Source organism: Dermacentor silvarum, chromosome 5, assembly GCF_013339745.2.
Source record: "Dermacentor silvarum isolate Dsil-2018 chromosome 5, BIME_Dsil_1.4, whole genome shotgun sequence".
Classification (NCBI taxonomy): Eukaryota; Metazoa; Arthropoda; class Arachnida; order Ixodida; family Ixodidae; genus Dermacentor; species Dermacentor silvarum.
Window position 1 is genome coordinate 109,799,588 of NC_051158.1, and position 25,117 is coordinate 109,824,704.

Here is a 25,117-nt window from a genome sequence, read left to right on the forward strand (position 1 = left end):
CGACCACACGTGAGCGACCACTGGGGGGCCGTATATCGCGACAACCGGACTTTGCGCGTTAGTGGGCTAGTGACTGAAACTTTGTAGTCTGCTGCGTCGCAAGACTTGATACGCTATCAGATAATATGTGTTAGATAATCTTACTTGTGTCTGTGTAAAAGAATAGTGTGAGTTATATGTCTGTCTGTGCAGCCCGTCCCAATATTGCCTTTGAGTCTTTCTCACCGCACCGCACGTCAACAAATGCTGACGGTCCACGTTATTCCTTTGCATCCAGCACGAGACACTTTTTTTTTGTCTGCATAAATGTTTCGCTCTGCATGTTCGATGGCAAATAAGTCCAGAACTGAGATGCCTGCCATGTAATCACCATCATATTTTGTGACAAAAAAAGTTGACACTTATAGTGTTGCATCAAATTACATGACGCATACTCATCTTTCACTGAGACCCTATATATATTTAAGTTGCAAATGCAAACAATGAAATAGGTCTCTAACCTTCATAGTGTTGCTTGCTATGTACGAAACAAAATAAATACAGTTATGTGAAAGAAGGAATAAGCATGTGGCAGCATTTGTATGAACTTTATTAAACTAAAGCCAGAAGAAGAAATACTGCTCAACTGTTCTTGCTGAGATTCGTGCTCCCCATATTATGCAGTACAAAAAAAGAAATGCAAGGCAAATTGACATTGCAGTAAACACATTTAAACGTGAACCATAACAGAGCAATAAATAAGAAAGCCACACACTGCCATGCATTATGTGAGGCAGCTTGTGTAAAGTGAAAATTCTAGAATGACATGATGCATGTGTGTGTGCGACATTTGGTGCTAAGATAGTAAGTAAATGACTAACACAAGACTTCCCTAGAAACACACAAATGGCCAAGTAAGGATGTGGCATTAGTGCTTACGAAAAAATGGCAATGGTGGCTGCATTCAACAAAAATTTGCTCCCTTGCCTCCAAAAACAGAGACAATGTGCAGCAAAACCTCTACCAAACAAATGCAGTACAAGCTACTAAACCCTCGCACATAGTGTGGTATGTATAAAGGCCCACCGTAATAATCAGCTCTCTTTTCCCGCAAGGTACCACTCCAATGAAGCTCTGCTGTGTCCCAAAACCATAACACATCCCGGTAAAACACGGGCAACATATACACAAGAAAGACACAAGAAACAGGAGGTACTGAAACCTCACAACATGTACTACATGGCAAAACGCTCCACACGGGGCATAAGTACATTTGGTTGCGCTATGTGCACGTGTTGCTTTTGGCAAACATCAGTGCATTCCAGGAACTTTAAAACTTATTGGCACATCTTTCGAATATAAAACCTTCATGCTCAAACAAGTCGGACACACTCATTAATTCCTATTCTTAAGGTGACATCAACAGATGTCTCACACAGCTAATTAGGAGCAAGTTCAGCTAACCTAGGAAAAAATTAAAATAGTGCGAAATGAAAAACTAAAATGAGGAACTGGTTTACGATGAAGTTGAAAAGATAAAGGCAAGATAGTCCAAGACCAGCCCCACGAAAACAATTTCGAGCTAACACAAGTAAAACGAAAATATACCAGAATGTATTTCAGGGCAAAAAATATTTCTCATCAATATATTTCGTACATTCCCAAATCTATGGTCTTTACAATCGACGTCTTCCATGCTAAACATCCCAAAAACGCGATAGAAATACTAGAGTGTTTTAGTTTGGCGTTTTTACACTCTGCTCAGCGGCTAAGTGGAGCAGAAGTGCGAATGCCCATGCACCCTCCGCTTAGTCGCAAGCGGGCTAGCGGAGTGAAAAACATGGTTCGCTTACAAGATGCCTAAGCGGAGCATCGCTGCTGTCTTTCACTAGCGAGGGTGCTCGATGCACGTACCCTCTCTCGCGGGTGCATCAATGCACCTTGCATCGAGGCACTAGACGTGCGAGCGCGCGTCGTCAGCGCATTGGCATCAGAAAGGATTAGATTGGATGCAGAATGCAACCTCGCTGGCTATCGCGCAGCGTTCACCAAGTTGACGCTTCATTTTCCGCTCGATAAAACGAACTGGTAACGCATTACAAGTGCTTGTGTAGATACTTCATGAAACAAACAAGTTACATATATTCGTTTCACTGTGTAAATGTGACAAAACGTTTTGCTATTTTGTTTCACTATGCTGAATTTGGCCAGAGGGCGCTGCAACTACGAAAGGTTCACTCCGTTACGCTAAAGGCATAACTAAAAGCTGAACATCACCCACTGCTTCGCTGTGGCCTTAGCGGGGCAACTCGGAGCGGAGTGGACCGTAAAGGCGCTCAACTAAAACACTCTACTATGACCGTTTTAAAAGCGGGCTAGAGAAGTCAAGGAATGTTGAATCGACCTATCGCAGCACTGAAGTGACCTGTCACTGACTCTGCTGATTCGGTCCCTTGGCAACATACAGGCTTGCAAGTATGTGGCACAGGGATATTAAGGACGCATGTGCAGCACATTGAATTCAATCAATAATGAATATGAATGTGCACAGCAAGCCTAAGTGTGAAGTCACTACAGAATGCTTGCAAGTAGTCACAAGCCCACAGATAGATCGAATATTGCCACTGCCTCGCATTATTCAGAACCTTACGATTGCGTGGATGCTGTAATGTTTTCTGGGGAAGAAAAAAAAATTGGGGAGAAGGCGATAAAAGATTATCAACGCAATTGGCTAAAATGCACAAAGGAGGTGGCTCTTGTTCTGCCTGCATGGAACAGTACTGGTTGTAAGGGGGACCGAGTATGCTTGTTTACATGGCGACGAAAATGACACATGAACAAAAACCGTGCAGCCAGGATACAAAAAAATTCCTGTACTGGGAAGAGGAAGGTGAAGCTAGCACCAGCTCCTTTAAACCCTAAAGGTGAAAGCCTTTCACACAGAGCATGGTTGCCAGTCAATGAAAGCCCTGCCTCACTCTTCCTCAACCAAATGATTTCTTGCGATTCACTTGTGGCAAGCCAAGCGGATCAAATGTACAAGTGCACAAGCCAACAGCTCTGCAGGAAGGCACACCGACGCAGACATCACCCCGCAACACGAACGGCGAGCGGAGACGCTGCAGCAGCCAGAAGTTCTTCCTCCGCGTTGTCCTCCACCGCAGGTTCCGGGCAACGGATTGCGAGGGTCCGGCTCTCCTCACGACCGGAGCCAACCACTTCGATCCGGTCGCAAAAGACGGATACCGTGGAGAAGGCTACACTTTCGGGTTCGGTTTCGATGATCCCTGCCAGCGCCATGTAGTGGGTGCCGCGGGCGTCCGTGGCATAGCCGCAGCGGTGAGTGTGTCCGCACAGGTAGAGAGCCACGCACGGGTGCGCCTCAAACAAGTCCATCACGTCCCTGTAGTTCCACAGGAGGCAGTCGGCATTGGCGCTTGCGGGCGAGATGGCCAGATGGCCTGAATGGAAAATGACAGCCATTAGGTACATTCGAACTTCTGTTAATTCGATCGTGATGGGACCGGCAAAATGGAATGAATGCAATTACCGTATTTATTCGAATCTAGGCCGATAGTTTTTTTTTCAAGTAATCACATACGAAACTCTAGGGTCGGCTTAGATTCGAGGATTTAAAAAAACGCGCCAGTTTTTAACTGAAACTAAAAAATATGGTTAGCGCCATCTAGAAAAGTCAGTATCTCAGCCGCTACTAGTCGCGCCAGTAGCCAACTGAAGTACACGAGCGACGTCGCCATTTTGACCTGCGTCGTATTGGTAGTATCGGGTATGGTGCAGCATCGGCGCACGGTGTGGCGTTATCGTAATGGCACCAAATGGGCGATGCCACTATAGTGCCGCTTTCTAAACGAATAGTGTATTTACTCGAATTTAACGCGCACTTTCAACACGACCCTAAATCTGCGTCGGCATTTCAAAATGGCCAGCCTCGCACGCGCGTCGAGCCTAGCTACCGTAGCATGCGGAAGCTTCCTCCGTGTGCTGCAGTACACGTGCTTAGGCAATAGTCTACCGTCTGTCTTCACGTTCTCAGCGTCTGCTCTATCAGCATGAAGTACCGAGTTCATCATGATGCCGCATTTAAAAAGAAAGTGATCATCTGTGCGGAGACGGACAGAAATCGGGCCGCATCACGGGCGTTCGGAGAATCCGAAACTTGCGAGCGGGACTGGCGCAAACAGAAGGAGAGGATTTTCGCCAGCAAAGCAATGCGGAACGGTTTCAGTGGACCGAAGCAGGACGTAATCCGCGACGATCCACTCCGGCGATACAATCGCCTTGGCCCTATCTTGAAAGCAATCTGCGACGGATAAAGTCCGCCGCGTGCCGTGTTTTCGCCGCGTTGAAGCGAGAGGCATGCTAGCACGAAGGCGCGCTTCGTCTCCAGCGTTCTGACAGTTCGTTTCCGCGGTCAACGAGCGAGATGTGTTCATGTTTGCTTGTGCGCGCGTGACACCGTGCTTGTTAATAGCGATCTACTAATTTGCTATCGCATTCGACGCATCGCCTTTCGGGCGAAACTGCGACTTTTTGTTATTCATCGCAACTTCAGTGCATCGGGAGGAAATCTATTTTTCCAAATGACAGAAAGTTGTATTTCTGTTTGAAAGCATGAGGTGCGCGGTGCTGGTAAAGGACGTTTTTTTCCTCACGGAAAACGGGTGCGCGTTACAATCGAGGAAGCGTGAGAATCGAGTAAATACTGTGGTTGTGCTAGCCGTAGAGGCATCGTCAAACGTTCAAGCCGGGCGGAACTTCGGCATCGGTCTGTCGTTGGAGGGGGCCACGGGAGATGGTTTTTGCGTGCGCCGCAACATGCGCTCGTTCCAAAAATGCAGCATCTCTAATGCGCTGGATGGTACTGAATATAGCGCACTGTTTGAAGATGTCAGCAGTAAGCAAGATAGCGACGAGGCTAGCAGCGATGGTGACATAGAATGAGCTCGGCATGTTCAAATTTAATAAATGCTGCAGTGGCGCACCGACGGGGGGGGGGGGGGGGATTCGGGGGTTGGAACCCCCCCCTGAGGCCGACTTAACCCCCCCTTTTGTTTAACCCCTTTTCTTTCCTTACGCATTTGAGTACTGCAATTAAGATGTAAGACGCGCAATCGTCTGCACACTCGCAAGAAGCACATTTTTTTGACAATTTCCCGTGAAGAAATCGAAATTAGTGCTGTTTAGATGGTATTGGCAAACTGTCAACCCCCCCTGGCAGAGATCCTGGGTGCGCTACTGAAATGCTGTTTCATTTTGCGAATGCTTTCCTTGCTTTTTCGTTCGGCCTACATTCGAGGTAAGTTTTTTTTTTTTTCCGACTTCGAACTTTTGGGGGGTCGGCTTAGAATCGGAGTCGGCCTAGATTCGAGTAAACACGGTACCTGGCAGGTCAAATCAAGAGGCAGAACAGAATGACTGAGCCCGCCACTGCTTCATCTGCTAGTATTTGCCCAATTCTAACAAGCGCCAGAATCAATTGTGCACACAGTTTTTCACGGGTTCATAGTACAAAACAATGTGCACCCAAATAAAATGTACACAAGATCTAATGATGAAAAAAAAAATGTAGCATGCTTTCAATTTGCAATCACAAATAAGATGAAATGTGAAGGATCAGCCTTCACACAATAGAAGTTTGTTTGCGCTTGATATCTACCGTGATCCATCCCAAACAGCTTTTTATCACTGTATACGGACTACAACACATTGTCCTCCATTTCGTCTACTGCATTCGATTCAGCGTTTCTTAATAAAAGACTCCACAACCATCCTAAACGTGATGGCGGCCTACGCTAGGCCTTAACCACTTTACCCATTTGTCCTGCAATGCACGCAAGTCTCCAAACTGCCGAAATCATGCGACACGACTGTAGCTACTACTTAGCATGCAAAATAAAAGTACCACACTTCTGTAATATACCAAAACATTTAGATAACAAAAGCGCAAGCAAACATGAAAACATCCTGTGAATCTACAGTCTTTTTTGTCATATTTAGGGATCGAGAACGCAATAAATGACTCAATACGGTTAGGCTTCCCAGAAAAAACAATCTTTTGGCACGAACATTCAGTATATCGCCAAACTGCAACGTACGATACGATTACTGGCCAATAGGTCCCGTGTGAACAAGAAAACGTGCGAGACCCGCACGACCGAGTTGTAGTAGGTGCCTACAACAGCAGCTTCCCTGCAGCACTTGCCTGCCTGTGTCATGTGAAAATACCACCACGTGCTCCGCTGTTCCGGCACCAGCAAATCTCCTCACAGGTCATCGCAGATCACCATTGACAGCTGTCACCGCGAACCCTATTGCGATAAGCACCTTCACCTGCCTGTTTCACAGCGCATGTGGAAGCGTACTGCATGCTTTAAATAGGGAATAACCCAAATGCACCGCCGTTCCCTGCTGCAGGCGACGCAATGCGTCAAAGCGTCACAGTGTCTGATGGCATTGTGGCATTGTATTCCAGTGTTCCCCACCTGTTTAATTTCGTTTCAGTTCCCCATCACTGTCTTAAAACGACATCACCCATCGGGCGTCATTCGGGTTCCACCAGCCAGATCAGAATCAGCATCTCGTGCTGTAACGATTCGTGGTGTAAAGACGAGTAGCCACGTTAGAACTTCATGCCAAATTGCTCCGCCGAAGCTGCTGACCCAGGCGACACTCGAGGAGTGCAAACGTAAGCTTGCAAGTCGCAAGAACGATAATGTGCGCCTCTGGCTGCTCTGGCCCCACTAGATCGCCATGCGTCGGCATCTCGTGCTGCAACAATTCACGCAATGCTTCGCTTTACGTGGATGACAACTACAGTCGAGCGTGTTTTTTTTAGCGACTTTGGATCATACGTTTTCCCGGTATGTTTTTTCTACCGTTTTTTTTCCAGTACGTATGTAAGAGATTCTACTGTAGATGAATATGAGACCTACGGTATTTGTTTATCAGTCGTCTTCCACTGTCAAGATAATCTCTTTTATTTAGTCTGCTAATTACAGAAGATTAACCAAACGAAATAAGCATTTCTGAATTCAGGGCACAACTTCTGATGTGAAAGATTACTGTGGGCCAAAATAAACGATTTAACCCATTCCATCGCACTGTGTCCTGCAAATTATTTTTTCCACGCTTTACTCGTGGCATGCAAAATGTGAAAAGTTACACGCAATTGCATGCCACCACACCAGCAGTCTCAAAAGCTATTTGAAGGACCTAACTTGACTGATCACTGATCCCCTGGAAGTGGCAAGCTGTTCGTGTTTGCTTCAGCAGATAGCGAACTGCACGTTGCGCACACCGTTCGCAGCCTATGTGATGACCAGGCAGTTGCCGAGCGGTATCGTTATTTCAAATCGCATTCGGTACCACAAGTGTAATGGTGCACCAATTATGCGGCACTTTTTGCATTTCACGCGTTGTGAAAACTGCCAAATGACAGTTTTCCTACTACAAGTAATGCACACAATAATTACGCTGGCGGTGGAACAGGCCAGATGTTTGAACAACGTAAGTCTCGTAATCTTATACTGAACCAGTCTTTTTTTTTAACAGCTTAGGCTAAAGTTAGCTGGTACACCCTGCATAAGTGTATTGATAGTAATAGGTAGGCGTTGCCCACCGCATGTAGTGACAAAGAACCTTCACATGTTTGTACAGTCAAACCTTGTTATGAAAGAGTGGCATTTGACCTGAAGCTGCAGTCATCTTATCTGACATTCGTTATAAGCATATATTTTTTACATGCTGATATCGGCAAGACAGATTTTACAATGCAGCATTTCATATTCTGTTATATCCATGCTCGACTTCAACAGAAGGGCAAGTGGACGTGCTCACCAAAGACTATGACCACGTCGCCTGCAGCGTCCGACTCCGTCAACTCTGCACTGAGCCACTGCAACTGTGCTTCACTCAGTGCTCCGTTGGAGTCGACGAACCTCTTGTCCAGTCCCAAAAGTGCATCTGGCCACTCCCACGCCTGTGGGTCCGACGTGCCGTGCACCCTGGTCAGCAGCTCCGCTGCCTGCTGCCACCGCGGCTCCGACGGATCGCGGCCCAGTACGCTCTCCTCAAAGCAGTCCAGGGAAATGAGCTTCACACCCGGCACGGGGCTGAAGCTGTAGGCGGAAACAAGGCCAAAAAATAAATAAATAAAAGAAATAAAAATCCTTGTTCACTGAAGCTGGCACAGCAGCACACAAGTGAGCAGAGTTATCACTCCAGAATTGGAATGACTCCGGAATCATTGCACATTTTCGCGACCCTGGAATGGAATGGCAACAAATCTTGGAGGAACAGAATGGGAATGGAATTACGTCTTTTCCTGACAATAGAGCGCTTTTCGTCAAAATTTGCCAAGAACCAACCAGCGCACGTTCAAACATTAGCAAGTCAGAGCCTCGAATTTAACAATAAAGCAGTATTTTTAAAATGTCTTGGCTGATTACACGCACAGTACATTTATAAGCAATGCACCTACTACAATTTTGTCCTTATAGACTGAGTAGCTCCAAAGTTTGTCGTGCCGTTGATGTCCGTCGAGTGGAACTACGGCGGCAGCGTACTGCCCCCCTCCCCCCTTTATGCCTTGAGATTTTTTCTACCTCGACAGCGCCTTCACCTCAGCTGCCTGCTGTCACCCCCCCTTCACTTCTTTGCTTTATTGCGATAGCAATTGTATGGACACTCGAAGCGCATTTCTGCCGTTGCCACTGCCGTCAGTCGTCGCCGTGAGGTTCCGCATGAAGTCCAACGGCGATAAAATTGTCGCCGCGCCTCGTACGCTGTGTGTGCGAGTGAAAGCGCACGAGGGTCAGCCGGCAATCACGGCTCAATGCAGCGCACGCTGAGGAGAAGGAAGGAAGGCCTGAAACGCGCGTTCTTCTTTCGCGCGCGAGGACACGGGGCGAGGCTACCGAGAGGGAATAGGGGTGCGTTCTGCTCCGTCGGCTGCTGCTGCTCAAAGCGCAGCTGCCGTATCTTGAAAGTGATCTGTGATGTGGACGAAGTGCACGCCCGCGCGGGCCTCATCTTCAAAGCGGTCTGCGATGGGGACAAAGTGCATGCACCGACTGCCGGTAGCTTCGTATGCGCTGTGCTTTCGACGTTTAGTTCGCGTTGAAGCGAGACGAGAGACAGCGCGAAGGTCAATTTGCCCGCTGTTGCTGGCGCGCTTTCTCACTCCGGCGTTTTCACAGTGAGTTTCCAGGGTCGAGCGATCGAGCAAGATGGGTTCATGTTTGCCTGTGTGCACGTGACACTGTGCTTGTCTATTTAGTTAGTAAGTGAATGTTTACAACTTTATACAGCCCATTAAACTACTATCCTTGCTTCATGTAGCTCTCCACTAATTTGCTATCGAAATTGATGTTTCACCCAAAAGGCGAAACTGCGACTTTTTTTTTTGCTTCTGTCGCCCTCGGCGACTTGCGATCGTTCATGATGGACTGATGGACCACCATGGGTACATGGTTTTGTCGGATCTTTGTGCTTGGGGCTTCAGACGTTCTTGTGGCTTTGTTTATTACGCTTTAGCTTGGCCGAAATGAGACTAAATCTCAAAGCACTTTATACTTCTGTTAAAGCTGAAGGTAATAAGACTCCGCAAGTACGCATAATCGCAGTGGTTCCGTTTGTCCATGTGTCCGTGGTGTAATGGTTTCAATATTGGGCTTCTGTGCTAGAGATGCTGTGTTCGAATCGTGCTGTCAGACAATTTTAATGTGTCCTTAATTATTTATAACGTAGCACTTTCTTAAAAATGGTCACTCTGCAAAGTCGCAAAGCTATTTAAAGCCAAAAGGACAAAGGCATCATTACTACCTCTTGCTACCCATCCCGATGGGCAGTACCATCGATGTACTACCCATCATTCTCATGCTGGCTGAACTGCCCTGCTTGAAGCTCCTGAAACTAGCGCCACAGTTCCCTCTAGTAATTGTATGAAACTCTATGCATGTCATGACCGCCATATTTCTGACAGCGCATCCAAGATATGCAAAGCCAGAACCAAAAACTGCCCAACTATGCCCAGATCAATGCACGCAGGCTTTTCAAATTATCTGTTATAAAGTTAAATCTCGATATAACGAAGCCAATAAAATCAGCACTTTACTTCATTAAACTTAAATTTCGTTCTATTGAAATTTGATGTTTTAAGCCACAAGTACAGTATCCATTGGACTTTTTTTTTGCATAGAAGGGGCTGCAAACTTTTCTAATTATTGGGCAATCGGAAAAAGCAAACTTGAATCAGAAAAAAAATGTAGTTTGCAGAATTTGGGAGTCGACAACTTGCAGAAATCGCAGTTGCGAAAAATGCAGTTCGAAATTTCTGCCTGTAAAACAGGCTTTAATCAACTTGCCCAGCTGTTCACCTACCCACAGTCCGGATGGCTTGCCAACCGGTCTCTCACCTGTAGTAAAAGACCGGGTCGTCCGTGGCAGGAGGCGTCCAGTTGGGCAGAAGGCGCGGGCAAACATAGCGCCGCACCAGGTCGCGCCGGGTGCAGTTGTAGAGCTCATGGTTGCCCAGGGTGTGGTAGGTGGGTAGCGACCCGTCGTTGGACAGGGTAGCCAGGACACGGTCCAGGCCACGCCCGCAGCCCGCATTGTGGAAGTCTATCAGGTCGCCCAGCTGCAGCACTAGGCTCACGCCTGGCACCCGGCTCCAGTGGGCATACGCACGCTCCACCTGCCGCACACAGCGACACAAATGATGAAGTGACTGACGTAAGCCAAACGGCTGGCACCGAGTAGAAGTTTACTATTGATGCGAAAGCGTCAAATAGCTCATTCAGCAAAAAAGACGGCGTCCTGCATCTGTAGCAGCACCTAAATTACCTTTGGCTGACACGGAATTAACTAATGTTTCCGAGTCACCTGCAGTCGCTGACCAATTTTTCAGAGATCATCACAATTATTCCACAGGCCCCCATATGTACGTATCTATTCATTCAGAACCCATTCTGTAAACCATTTAAGTTAAATGGGTGCCAAGTGAAGCGAAGCGGAGTCAAGGACGGCAGAAAACTAGGTGGGGTGATGAAATTAGGAAATTTGCAGGTGGAAATTGGAATCAGCTAGCGCAAGTCAGGGGTAATTGGAGATGCAGGGAGAGGCCTTCGTCCTGCAGTGGACATAAAAATAGGCTGATGATGTATGTGATAACTGCAATTTGAGACACCATGCAGGCAGTGAACCATTCCATCTTTTGGACTACACCTGTACAACGGTGTAAAAACTCTGATGTCGCTATGAACAGAATGAGCAAAATTTTTGTTTTACTACATTGGTAGTGCATCCGCAAAACCAAAGGTTCAGTCCTTTAGCTTCTGGATTAGTCCATAGCCTAGTCAACCCAGTAGTCGCCGGCCAAGCCTAGGGGACAAGCAAAGCCAAGCTGGAGATGGCAAGCTTAACGCAATATAAATAGCAACAGAGTCGACGTTTTGCAGTTTAGCATACAGTCAAACCTCGTATAACGAACCTCAATTTAACGAAATTCGCGATGTAACGAACTATTGTTATTTGCCGATTTTACTTCCATTGAAAACCATGGTTTATTTTTTTTTTGAGATTTAACGAAGTAATTTTATGACACAGTTTCCATTTAACGAAGTCTTCGGCCATTTCAAGCATGTAATTGGAGCCTGTAAGGCTGGTAAACCTAGCAAAATATAAAATGTCAGCAGAGGAAAAAGTTCCACATGAGAAGTTCAAAGCATCAAAAACACTGTCGAAGCGCGACACAGTATGTAGGAAACAGCGGTGTGATATTTGTCGCGTAACAACTTGCAGAGGCCGCGGGGTATGAGGTGGTCTGGACTGCTTGGAGGACATGTTTTTGGCGCAAATTAAAACACACACAAAAGGCAGCAACACAGACGACTGCATGGGTGGCTATGTTTCTTCCTTTTGTGTGTGTCTTAATTTGCAGCAAGAAACATGCCCTTCAGCAAACATTTACTAGGTCAGCAAACAGCTTGGAGAAACACGAGAGCTGAAAATTCCTTCTGCACAAGCGAGGTGGGGAAAGGGCGAGCACGTGTTAACATGATCAAGCACACACACTAGAGGGGTAGAGGGACAAGGGACGCATGCCTCTCCACCCTCTTCCCTTAGCGCGCGTCTCCACTACTCTACCCTTGCTGTAACTGTGCAGAGCTGTCCACATGCGGGCCATGCGCCTTATCTTGGAGGTAATCTTCGGCAAGCACAAAGGCCGAGCCGAGGTGGTTGGTGCCTTCATGCGCATTTTGTTCCCGCACGTCTACTGTTCTCGGTCGTGTAATCTCAACTTTCCGAGGCACGGTGCGAAGGAAGGAAGCGTTCGTTCGCGTCGCGATAGAGAGTGTTTTTGGTCATCAAGTGATCTTCGCCCGAGCGCGCGTGAGACGTGAAAAAACTACGAATCTTTCTTTGTGTAGTTGTCTCTCTGCTATCGCCATCAACGCTCCTCCGCCTTTGTGGCGAAACTGCGACACTGTTTTTCTCTGGACGAATATCCGTATCTTTTTTGCACTTTTGATGATGATGATGATGATGATGATTTATTGGCATCCCCTTTGAAACGGGGCGGCGACAAATAGTCACCTAGCCTGCTTGATTTAATCAGGTATACTATACATGTTCTTTATCTAGCATTTTTGTATACCTATCATTATTTTTCTTTTTCAAAAATTTTCCTTGTACCGCTGCCTATGATTTTAAGAGATCAGGTCGCATCCATCTTTTCCCTACTTTTTTTCCACCAGTACTCTAATCGTCTCTTGCTGATCTCTACGGCTGATCTGTTTATGTTTCCTTCCACTTTAAACCCAAGCGCTTCTGGGAGTTGCACGTTACCTACGGTTCTCGCTGGGTGGATCCCGTCGCATTCCATCAGGATGTGCTGAGTGGTTTCTGGATCTTTACTGCAACATACACATGTCTCATCTAGTTCCGAATATTTGTTCCGATATGTTTTCGTCCTTAGGCAACCGGCTCGAGCCTCAAATAGCAAGGCACTGCCCTTTGTGTTATCGTACAGATTTTCCCTTCTAATTTCTTTCTTCTCATTCTTGTAAATCTCCATTGTCCTTTTCGTTTCCATTCTTTGCATCCAATTCACGGTCTCTATTTCTCTCACTTTCTTTCTGATGACCCCTGGTTGTCTATTTACAGTTTCGATTATCCTGTATTTGGTTGCCAACTTCCTTGACCTCTTCCTCCATTCTGTGTCCACGCTTTTCATGTAGAGATACTTGTGCACTTTAGCCGCCCATTTATTTTCATCCATGTTCCTGAGCCTTTCTTCAAAACTAATTTTGCTTTGTGCTTCTCTGACTTCAAAAGAGGCCCAACCCATGTCTCCATGCACTGCCTCATTTGTCGTATTACCGTGTGCTCCCAAAGCCAACCGGCCTACTGATCTTTGGTTAACTTCCAAACCCGCCAATATATCCGATTTTAAGCATATAATGGCATTTGCGAATGTTAGCGCTGGCACCATTACTCCTTTCCAGATTCCACGCACCACCTCATACTTATTGTGGCCCCACAGTGCTCTGTGTTTCATTAATGCTGCATTCCGCTTCCCCTTTATTTTCAGATTATCTTGGTGGTTGCTTGAGGTTGCTTGTTTTTAGCTTGAGGGCGCCGTCTGATGACGGCGGCAGGCACTAAGCACGGTCAGCCATGCATGGCGTCTAAGATTTACAGCGCAGCGCGACGCAACACGCTAATCTCGGACGTCATGAGCCACGCCGATTCACTGCTGTCGGTGCGATCTGCACCACGTGCGCTGGAGCTCATAACTACGCTACTATAACCCGACCTTCTTGTAATTTGTTTATAAGTGATTACTGACAAGATACTACCCAGAAGGAATGTTCTGGGAATTTCTGAAATTATTTTTACTACTGAACTTTTCAAACCTCGAATTAATGAAATTTGTGATATAAGGGAGTTTTCCGCTGCAAGTACAACTTCGTTATGTCGAGGTTTGACTATAACATAAATAGCAACAAAGTCTCCGGTGACATTGTTCTTTCCTTTTACGAGTTTTTGCGGGTAAAAGTCATTAGCCCCCTCCACGTTTGCCGTCTGTGCCGATGCAGGCCCAGTGAAAATTTAACACAAGCTCTGACTGTATTTTCCTGTATCTATAAGGAGAGCAGGACAATTGCTCAAATACGCCGACGCGGTTGTATGTAAACATGTGCATGTTCTCATCGCACAACCCCAAACACTGCATTCGCAAGCCAGTTGCAAAATGAAAAAAATATTTTTTTTCCGTGGTAAATTCGAGTTTTTTCAGACTTTAAATTATTTGGTGTTTCGGGCAATACCCGCAGAGTCTGAATAATCTGTCAGCTACTGTACATCACCTGATATTGGTGTGCATACTCTATCTCTGTTTCTTAGGCACCTCAACTGCACCCTCACCTTATATTCGAATAAATATGGTACTATACTTCCAATCTGGCCTGTGCTGCACACAGCTCTCCTGCACAAAAATGGTTTTAGGCATGAAGCCTACATGTAAGCACTTGACAGAACTCACTGGAAAACTTGCACCGACCATGCCTTGCAGCTGTCTGTGCTTAAAGCTGCCAACAATACGAGAAATGAGTTCACATCAAAATTAAACAGGCTAACGAGCCTGTTTAAGAAGCATGCAAAACCCACTAGCTGTGCAAGCGCTTCCTGAGAATGCTTTGTACGAGCTTGTTTTTTTTTTTTGCGGTTTCATTCTTCAATGCCAGAAATAAAATAAACAAACAGTCATGAACCTCAAATGTTTTGCAGACACCCTTAAAACAAGGCTAGAGAACCACGGGTTTTTTGTTTGCAGGCAGCCACAATCAGTGGTGCACGCTCGCTGGCACGTGCGACAATGCACACACTGCTTCCGCAAAAGGGGTGTGATATCCCTTATCAGCGTTGTTTTTGGCATGCTCACAGTCACGCCACGCGGGAAACTAGGAGGACAGCTGCGGTGCGTTATCGCGCCTCTTTTGGCGGCAGAAAAAAAGGAAACTGGGCAATCACAGACACACCCACGGACGGAACACGAGAGCCGCAAACAGCCACGACGCTCAGCCGATAAAAAGAGATAAGAAGGTGTGCAGTTCGGCCTGGCAGTGGAAGCGGCTCAAATGCCACCAGTGTCGTGGCCACAAGTCACCGGAGTAGAGTTTCAGAATGGACAATCTGGTTGGTCGTCACTGTGGCACAGGCAGTGAAAAACAAATTCTCGTGTTTTACGCAGCAGAACCACGATCCGGTTTTGAAGCACGCCGTAGTGGAAGGCCTCCGGATTAATTTTTATCACCCGGGTATCTTTAACATGCACCTAAATTTAAGTACACGAGCATTTTTGCAATTCGCCCACACAGAGTTCGGCTGCCATGACAAAGATTGATCCCACGACCTCGATGGTAAAAGCAGTGACGGATACGCAGCATCAGGCTTTGTAGTGAAAAAAAAAAAAAATGTGCACTGAAAGCCAATATAGCTCAACAGTACCATCTGTTTGTTTTGATTACAGCTGAATTTAAGTGACCACGGACCGAATCCTGCAAAGCTTTTCGTTTCCAAGAGCTGTTAGCCACTGGCCAGCTGCCTCCATTAAGACAGTATTTACTCGATTTTAACATACCCTTGATTGAAACATGCACCTGATTTCTCATGACGACAAGCAGAAATTGCTACACCCTTGATGGTTCCCCCCTCAAGATTTGTTCTCACCAAAAAGTTTCAAGAAATGTTACTGTAAGAACATTGTGCATTGGAATGCAACAAAATATGCTGTGTCCAAAAGTGAAATGGGCAGGCACTTGCTCTTACGAAAAGTTTTAGCGCAATAACTTTTTTTTTTGTGAATGTGGGCTCACTTTTTCATTTTGAGTGAACCCTGTTATAACGAAGTTACGTCTGATAAGAAAATACCCTTACTAAATCCAACATTTCTTTTAAGTGTACGCGCAGACGAGTAGTGTACCACACCAGGCAACCGCACCAGAAGGAAACATGCAACATACCATACCAACATACTGTACCAACACACATACACGTAACCAACACGTACCAATAACGTACCAACACGTAACGTACCAACATACATACCATGTGGCAACATACCACAAGGCAACCACACCAGAGACTGCAGATTATCTTTCTTATATGTTGCGTACCCTGCCTAACTCCACTGGTCCCTCTTCATCAGCATTTGCTTTACAGTCAATACCGCTTCCTTCCCATTTCTTAATGTTATGTCTATTATTTTTCGTTCCATAGCTTAGCACGCACGCAGTCCTTAGCTTTAATTCAGGTACGTTAGCCTCCAGGCTCCAGATTCTCTAGGTTAACACTTGCAAAATACTTCATGTCCCTTGATTTTTAGTGACAGTGATTAGCTGCTGCTAGTGATGGGCGAACCTGCCAAAAAATGCTCAAACTAATTCTGAACCAATACAGACAGAAATAAATAAAAAATTTTTAGAAAGAGAGAAGAGAGAGATACCTGGTTCAGGGCATTCCTGTAGTAGCGTATGAGCGACGGATCATACCCGGCTGGCTTGTCATCGCAGTCTGCGTACTGGACGTCAGTCAAGACGCCAAAGGTCAGGAGAGGCTTCTCACTTGATGGAGGAGCGTTGCTGCAACAAAGAGTCGTTACAGAGTTTTAGGTAGTCTATTCTTTACAAAAATACCTGGTTACTGTTAGCGTGGGCGGCAGTAACCACGCTGGAAGCAAGATTCGATAACAACTAACCAAATGAAGATACGCCAGGTTTGTGTGAAAACAGTGCAACAATCCTTGCAAGGTAATCCTATTAGATCTTTAAGCAGCACTTCACCTCCATCTGTCATTTAGCCCCTGAGGAAGGAGCAGAGTCTAGCTCAAAACAAGTTTTCTTTTTTGTTCTATTGTTATCTGTTTTCAATTTTCATGCAGAATATTGAGAAAAGAACGTGGTGTAGTGAGATTTTTTTTTTTTCAGAATGCTGCTTTCTTTGTCGCTTTCCTCAATATTCAGAACTGAAGGATGCAACATAAGGAAGTAGCAATGCTACTTATGATAAGTGGTATGTCAGTATGAGGTTACTTCATTGAATATCGACTGCAGAATGACTTAGCAGATTCATACTGCAGCTATTAGCTCAATAAGTCAAAAATCTTTCAGAGCTGCCTTCTGAAACAGCAAGCAATTAAACACGGTGCCTGCTTGTTAGCCTATCATTGCATTCTGTGCAACCCACAAGCGAAACAAATGTTTTTATCCTTCCGCATGTGCTTGGAGTGGTCATGGCTTATTATCTAATTATCTTTTGTATGCAGGAGATAAGGTGAAGCACCTACCACCAGCCAGAGCTGCAACGCAAAGCTTGGCTTACATTACAACGGCCGGACAAATATTCGAAGGTTCTTATTTAGATGGCGGTAGGATTGAAAAGCGGGCGAGTTGGAACCTATCCATTCTTGGGAAGCGCCATAAAAATGCAACACAATAAAGAATACAAGACAAGCGCTGATACGTAATAAGTACGCCGATTGTTCCTCTGGAGTGGTGTGTAGGATTCCTTGTAGCATCTACATCAGAGAGACTGGCCAGTGTGTGAACATCAGACTACGTGAACATGCCAATTACTAAGAGGGAGTGGTGTCATCGCATCTCGCCAGCCGTTGTCGTGATTACGGCTGCATGCCTTCTTTTGAGGATACCTCAATCATCACAAAACATCATAATCAGCGCACATGTGAAATTGCTGATGCAAATAACATAGCTAAGAACAAGAACATGTGTACAAGCCAACCGTAAGTTTCCTTATCAAATGAAGAGATTGCATGCAGCGATTGCTAGTGAATATGTGATCTTTTACACGTCATCCGCATGACTTTCATAATAACTGTCCCCATATATTTTTCTTCCAATAAAAACTTTAAATGCTTAGACCAGCGCTTGTCCTGTATTCTTTCCCATGTTCCATTTTTTGCTGCCCAAGAACGGTTATTTAGACGGTTGGGTTTAACGTCGTCAAACTGAACAGCAAGTAATGAGTAATGCCACAGTAGTGGGCTGTGGACCAATTTCACGACCTGGGGTTTAAAACGAACTGGAGTCTATGCAGACAGGCATTTTTGCATTCTATTCGCATTGTAACAGCCATACAAAAAGTGGTTAAAATATTCAAACCCATTTTCCCTGCAATAATGTATAATCACATACCTGTTTTATTAGCAACGTATACAACTGGAACATATACTACCAAAATGCCTGCGTCCCTACACGGATGTAACATCTTTGTATCCAAAGTTAAGGCAATTTCTAGAGAGGCCACTACTGTTACAGCGAAGCTGCTAAGGCAAGTTCCACAACTCTCCTGTAGCGGCACTGGTGTGGTCAGTATCAAATGTAAACGAAACAATGCCCAGCAATGCTGCTCCGAAGCAGCCGTACGACCATGGCATCGACGAGAAAGCACAACCAGACGCCAGCGGAAGGCTTTAACCAAGAAAAGCCACCAATGCAACCTTACTGGGCTATTGATATGCGTAGCCAGACGCTGGAATCGGTATAGCACAGTAGTGCAATTGGAAAGAATTGCACTGTATCCAATGAAGCGTTTGCAATGTATCGGGTAAATTTTGTGCCATGGCAGACAGGACTTCTAGGACTCCCCACGGCTACGAGCACTCCCTTACACAGCTTCGCTGTCTTTGACCTACGAGTTGCTCGGATTGGCCTCCATCTGCAATGTTTTTTCTCCCCGGTAATGTATGAATATGTAATGTGCTTTCTTATGCTTTGCATGCTTTGTAGGCAAACTAATAACAGCAGCAAGAAGAGCGACAATAATTATGATAATAAGGTAGCGAGAGAAAAATATGAGGTGTCCCTCAGTAAGCAATCTGATGAAAGGAATACAAGTGCTACTGGAATAGCCAAGACTTCAAGTGCTATGGATATTGTGGCAATTTACATCAGAGAACTTTTCCTCGAGGTTACTTACGAAGAATTAATGTACAATGCTTGTCAAATGGAACTCATGCAGTTATTAGCGCAGATTAAATGCACAAACTTTTTTCTTTTCCAAGCATCAATATTTAGCCTGCAGGTCACCTGCTTGACATGTTATAATTGTCAATAGGGTGACGGTTTTTTATACAACATGACAATTTGTTATACAATGGTTTTGACCTTACAAAAAGTGTTGTAAAATGATGCAGAAGCACGCAATCTCTTGCCCTTATGCCATGTATAGTGTGCTAAAAAAGAAAATGAACCGCAGCCAACTGCTCCAGGCTCACTCACCTCATCTTGAATCTGACAATCTGGACTGATGGCAGGAGTCCTAGGAAGCGTAGAATGTAGGCCCTAGAAAATAATCAAGCCACTGTATTGCAAAAGTCAGGCTCTCATTAATGCAGCCCCTAGTACAGTTAAAGAGAACCTTGAAACAAACTCCCTAAAGAATAAGACAGCAAAAGCTGCACATAGGAAAACTGCTCCGACAGAAATGCCAAAACTAGCATGGGAGTAGCTAACGACCCCAATGCAAAAGTGCTGCTGACACAACAAGAATGCTAAGGTGCCCGACGTTGCAAGCTGTTAAAGCACAGTTGCACTGACCTGCAGGCAAGAGTAGCACACTAAGTAATTTGAACAAAGTACGCCAACAACGACAAGGTCAAAACATGGAGTTTTGTTATTCCTCCCAATTGACGGTGAAATAACAAAGGTTCGTTTATCGCAAATCCATAAACGGACAATCCATCAACAATGTGGCCACTCGCAAATGCATTTTTAGACAGTTGCAACAATTGCCATCTCATTTCTCTTCAGGTTTTGTTTCGAGGTCCCTTTAAGAGAAAAAAAATCAGAAGGCCGCTCTGCAAAGTAAACACAGATCAACCTCGTTATAACGAAGCTGCATACAACACGAAATAACCTTGCGATATCCAATATCTGCTTATAAGCATATATTTGTTACGCGCCGATATTGGCAAGAGACGTTCCAGATTTACTCCATTATATCCAACATTTCGGTGTATTCAAATTCGTTACATCGAGGTTTTAAGAGGGCAGTTGGAAAAAGGGGGTTGTCAAAAGGATGGTAGCATCTGCCCAGGCATGCCAGATGCCGCCAGACACATATTTACCTTTCTCGACAAGCCTCCAATGTCTTCTGGCCCATGCCCCACACATTACAAGGCTATCTACCCTTTGCCTCAAACTAGGACACTCAAGCAAGCGCTTCTCAGCACCATCACCGAGAGCACTCATCATCCTCTCTCACTCCCAAAACACATCCGCCAGGGTCGAGACAAGATTGCAGGAGGAGGCAGTGTTATCGGCCAGCTGGAAGAAGTGGAGGAGGGGGGAACCGGATCCTCTTTGTTCCGCCGATACTGCTCGAGCCAACAGCTGTCGTCCGAGGAAGTCTTGACGGGTTTGGCGAGCAGACGTGCCGCTCTCGGCGGCTCGTCCATTGCGTCACACATCTTGGGGTGTCGCTGCGTGACGGACACGTGGCGGAGGTGTGGTGCCGCGTCTGCAGCTAGCGCCCTACGTGTCGTGGGCTCGACGAGGATGACGACGACGGGGGGGAGGCAAGAGCTTCAAAAAACGCAATGCCCGTGGAGCATCTGCTTTTTTTTCAGCAGAAGTCTGGTGCAACGAGATGATCTGCTGAAACTTTTGTTGTGTGCTTGGGAGGAAGAAGCTGCTGGTACTCTGGAAATGCGAAAAAAAAAAATTCCCACCTGGGCTGTGAAAGGAGCTTTCTTTCCTCTCGAGCTACGAAGCGCGGAAAGCTGAGCGGGACTGCGTACAAAAAGTGTAGCAGGCGACGCTCTCCATGCAACTCAAGCCGCAACCACACCACGCTTATCTTGCTTGGCATCTGCAGCTGGTTTTACGTAGAGCACTAATCAAGGAGCTTTACTGGCACAAACTGCTTTGTAAACACAAGTGAAATTTGGGTGAGCTTGCACATTTGTATGAAGAGACTTGGAAGAAAAAACTAAGCTGCAGACAGATGCTCCATTTTCAGTGAAGAAAGTCTTATCACGCAGCTGCATAAATGTAGGAACAGCTTTAAACAAAAAGGATATTGCATAACTAAGTAGGCATCCACAACTGTGAAGCAGTGTTGGCAACTTGGCGAAGAAGTTGCTAAATTTAGTGAACTTTTTAGTCACCTTAACGCCAACTTTGCCCTTTTGAAGTCTTGGCAACCCTTTTGGCGAGTCTTCAGTGGAGCGTATAACCAGTAAATTGCCCTGATAAAAAAGAGTGGAGTTCAATGACTCGCGGCCATTTTACCTGAGGGGGATATATGCTCCTCCATTTTCCGCTACTTCTGAAGACCTGCCGAACAGCTTATTAGCGAGCTATATGAACGCATCAAAGCTACTTTTCTAAGCAAAGCACAATCTTGAGAAGTGACACTGTTTCAGAAGATGAAGCGCTGTTTCCAATTGTTCCTTTCCGATCGCTGACTTGCCCCCACAAGAGGTTATGTAAAGCTATACGTTAAATATGTCAAGAAAGATGCCTAGGAACAATTAAAACACTATAAAGACATATTTCCAAGCAAGTCTTCATCCTCATCACTTAGAGACATTTCGCAAAAAATAGTGTTTTCGGCTGCGACCTGGCAACTTAGTCTGAATAGGTTTCCCTCGCCTTTGCACTCCAGACTACCAGCTACCAGCTCCAGCTACCAGTATAAATGAAAAAATACAGCTTATAAACACAACAAAGACAAGTAATTAGCTGTTGCTTCAACACGCAAAAAATACTGTTGCAAAGTTAACCAAAGTAAGTTTTTAGTTGGAGTCATCAGATAGCAGCGATTTAGTCTTTCCTCACTTGCTTCAGAAGACAATTAACTTGGGTGCCCCGGCAGTGTATGTAATCTAAAGAACAGTAGCATATTCTGAACCGAGTGCTTTTCTAATCAGCTCCAATAGACACCAAGAACCTGGATTTAAACTCAACACGAAGAACATGAACTTAATATGACCTAATAGTTCAGCAGAAACCCGCTAGGTGGAGAGAAGTAATGAAATTGAAAATGAGAGATCAACCCAGACAAAATGAGACATCAGGGTGGATGTCTCATTTTCCATTTAATGAACTTAATCTCCATATTTACTCATTGGATTTATAAGAGGAAAATCAAGACTAGCATAAGCATAATAGCTGGTGGTAGCATTAATGAAATTTGCACAAGACTGCCTCCAAGTAAAATAATGGGTCCAATATTTTGAAGCTGTATACGAAACCAGCTGCATATGCTTTACACACTTCAGCACAGCTTGAAACCATCAGATTTGCAAGCAAGAAATCCAGCTCAAAAACAAATTTTATTGTGCATACACAGGAAGGTGGGCACACTAAATGCGAGACTCTTCATTCATAATTCATTCACGCAGCATCTGGAGTCATAAATGAAAAGGTTACTCCCACCTTTTGCGTTGCACCCAAAATGGCGCACTGCCTTTCGCATGCATGCCTAAACCATAAACTTACCTGCTGCCAGAACCAGTGGCAACTCCAGTGTTAATGCCCCCCCCAAAAAATCCTCAATCGTGGCAGGCATTTTAGTTTGCAACAAAGATAAAAATGTCTGCTTTGGTTCAAGAATTAAATGTGCTGAAAAGTGTTTTATTAGTTCCAGGTATTTTTCGAATGAAATATGCACAGATAGGAAAAAGCGATCTAAACAAGAAAAAAAGAAAGAAAAAAATTGCTATTTCTGGCCTTGGGTCACCTCGCATGGTTGGCCAGTAATTGAGCATGCAAACACAAAGCCACTGGTCTAGCAACCGAATGGATACAGCATGGCAATACAAAACACGTGCATGGAAACTTGCATCGTGAGCACTCATGGAAACTTTTGACAGCATGATGCATTTAGCACAACATACATGCAGAGAGGCTTGCACATGAAGGTTAAATATGGCTCCGCTCTCAATTGGCTAAACCAAATAAGAAGTGCGAATGCCTAATATGCCCAGTCATGGACAATTGAAATACGAACAAGTCAGAGACAACTAGAACACACTGAAACACAAAACACATTGTTCATTCCTGCTTTTACTAATATGTGCAATATCGGCACGCGAGATGATAATATATACATATTAATGTAAGGTGCATACCTTTCTTGACGACCCAATAATTGTAGCAATGCAAGATAGTGCTCTTGAGTTTTTCGTGCCCCCCAAAAGCTGTCCTACTTCACAATTTCTTGTTCATCTTGTCACTTGTCCAAGACTGTACAAGCCATCCCTAGCAGAAAATGACTTTGCAGAAAACGACAATTAAGTGCACAGAGCTGCTGCTTACAAGGTTATCCTTGTCTGCACTCGTTTATTTTAAGCTGAATGCCAATGTGGCGCAATGTGTGGAGCAATGAGGACCCAAAAAAGAACCAGCTCACTAAAAAAAGACCAACTGTCTTGTTCTCACTAGCACTGTATTTGTGTCCCATTTCCTCCCCTTTTATGTCTAATAAGCTTTGTGGGCCGTTTTTGTTTCCCAGCTCCCTCCCATCTCAACATTCTTTTTTTTTAATAGAAACTTATTGGCATTTGCTGCTGTACGAAGAGAAAATTACTATAGCTATGCAGATCTGCGCTTAGTTATAAGCTGTGCTCTGCGGCTTCTCTGTGTCGCTACAATCAAGTCACTACGATGTTGCAATATTTACTGCTATGCGACGCACCCTTTGACAAAAAAAAAAAAAAAAAAAAAAAAAAAAAAACTCGTGCGTTGCTACACCCGTTAGCACAGTCCGCTAACTCCATTGCGATTGATCTGGAGATCACGGATAACTATATCTAATAGCTTTATCAAAGCCGCATCTCCGGAATCAAAACGAGCCGCACCGACAGACACTCACGCTCCCCTGCCAAGGCGCCTAGTAACAAGAGCGAGTGTGCTTATTAATATCCTCTTTATCCGAAGCCATATATGACAGCGACACATCACGATAAGGTTAAGTACAGACCGACAGCAAGGTCAAGGTCACACGTGTAGATGCGGGGCGCAGTAGCGCGACGGGACAGTTATTATATATGCTAATTGCACGAGACATGCTAGCCTTCTTTGGCCCGGGGCCAACGAGATCACGCGCGATGCCGCAACCACACTAACCGGCAGTTTAACTAGCACAACGTGAACTCCGATAAAAGCAAATCATTGGACAACACGAACGGGTTTGCACGACCTCATGGCCGTGCCACGGCGTCACGAAAATCAGATACGCATCGAGAACTAGTCGTCATGCTCTGACGCGCGACGAATGAATGAAGAGCGTCGACCGGAGGCCGCCAACTCACCTCAGCGTCGATGAGCTTTCGCGACGAAGGGCTTGTGCGAATTTTTTTCGTGTGCTGCAGCGGGGTGGCACTCGGTCACGACAATGAGACTTCCGTCGCCGTTCCTTGACGGAACACAGATTAAATATTTCTGTCGTCGGCTTTATCTGATCACCGCCAAAGCCCTTCTCGCTCTCTCTTTCTCCCCGCTGATCTCGCCGCATAGCCCGACGGGATTACAATGCAGTCGATCGAAACCGTTACCTCCTCGATCTCGACCGGTTTCGGTTTCGGTTCGTCCGTTGAACGAGAGGAACCGGTATGGCGGTTTTCTGTTGGATCTAAGAGAAACCGAAAACGAACATTTTTTAGTCTGTGGAGCAGCGTTTCGCAGCGAGGAACCAAAGTCTGTATAAGTGAAAGCCCAAGAAACGGTTCAAAAGGGAATTAAGACGTTGACTGAGCGACGCAAAAATCGTCAAATAGTCACTGCGACGTACCAGGAATACGGGCCGCTGAAGAGGGGTCTGCACTAAAACCCCTATATATAAAAAGTAGCGTCACGCTTTGAAGAATGCCGCCGCCTCCTCGCACACACTGTCCGAGGCCGACGCCGCGTCGGTATTGGCCTAATGGTATCACGTGGACCGTCGCGCCGCCGGGCGCTGGCTGCGTTTGTTTACGATCACGCTCCATCGCCATTTTCGCCCGAGAGGCGTCTACCGACTGGCGAGGAGCACAACGATAGCGGCGAACACAGTCGGCGATCGTCGAATCTGATCAGCGGCGAAAGATAAA

General features: G+C 45.5%; 1 protein-coding gene across 2 annotated transcripts; it reads right to left on the bottom strand.

Annotated features, from left to right (window-relative positions):
- Positions 1 to 551: 551 nt before the first annotated feature.
- LOC119453708 (manganese-dependent ADP-ribose/CDP-alcohol diphosphatase-like) lies at positions 552 to 24,558 on the bottom strand. Of its 2 annotated transcripts, XM_037715745.2 has the most exons (7): positions 24,341 to 24,466; positions 20,150 to 20,723; positions 19,302 to 19,364; positions 16,508 to 16,643; positions 10,416 to 10,693; positions 7,837 to 8,117; positions 552 to 3,440 (listed from the first exon to the last, which is right to left on the bottom strand). In XM_037715745.2, the coding sequence occupies exons 2-7, from the start codon at positions 20,182 to 20,184 to the stop codon at positions 3,067 to 3,069; spliced, it is 1,167 nt and encodes a 388-aa protein (XP_037571673.1). In that variant the 5' UTR covers positions 20,185 to 20,723; positions 24,341 to 24,466; the 3' UTR covers positions 552 to 3,066. The 2 variants fall into 2 exon arrangements, with proteins under 2 accessions (XP_037571673.1, XP_037571674.2); XM_037715746.2 differs by lacking the exon at positions 20,150 to 20,723 and having other exon boundaries at positions 24,341 to 24,558.
- Positions 24,559 to 25,117: the final 559 nt, after the last annotated feature.

Bases quoted from the DNA above. Each gene is read 5' to 3' on its own strand.
- LOC119453708 (XM_037715746.2), bottom strand. From the start codon at position 24,543: ATGCGGCGAGATCAGCGGGGAGAAAGAGAGAGCGAGAAGGGCTTTGGC. The intron at 16,644-19,301 runs GTGAGTGAGCCT...TCTTTGTTGCAG, and splicing joins ATTGTCAGATTCAAGATGAG to CAACGCTCCTCCATCAAGTG. The intron at 10,694-16,507 runs GTATCTCTCTCT...TGTGTGCGGCAG, and splicing joins ACAGGAATGCCCTGAACCAG to GTGGAGCGTGCGTATGCCCA.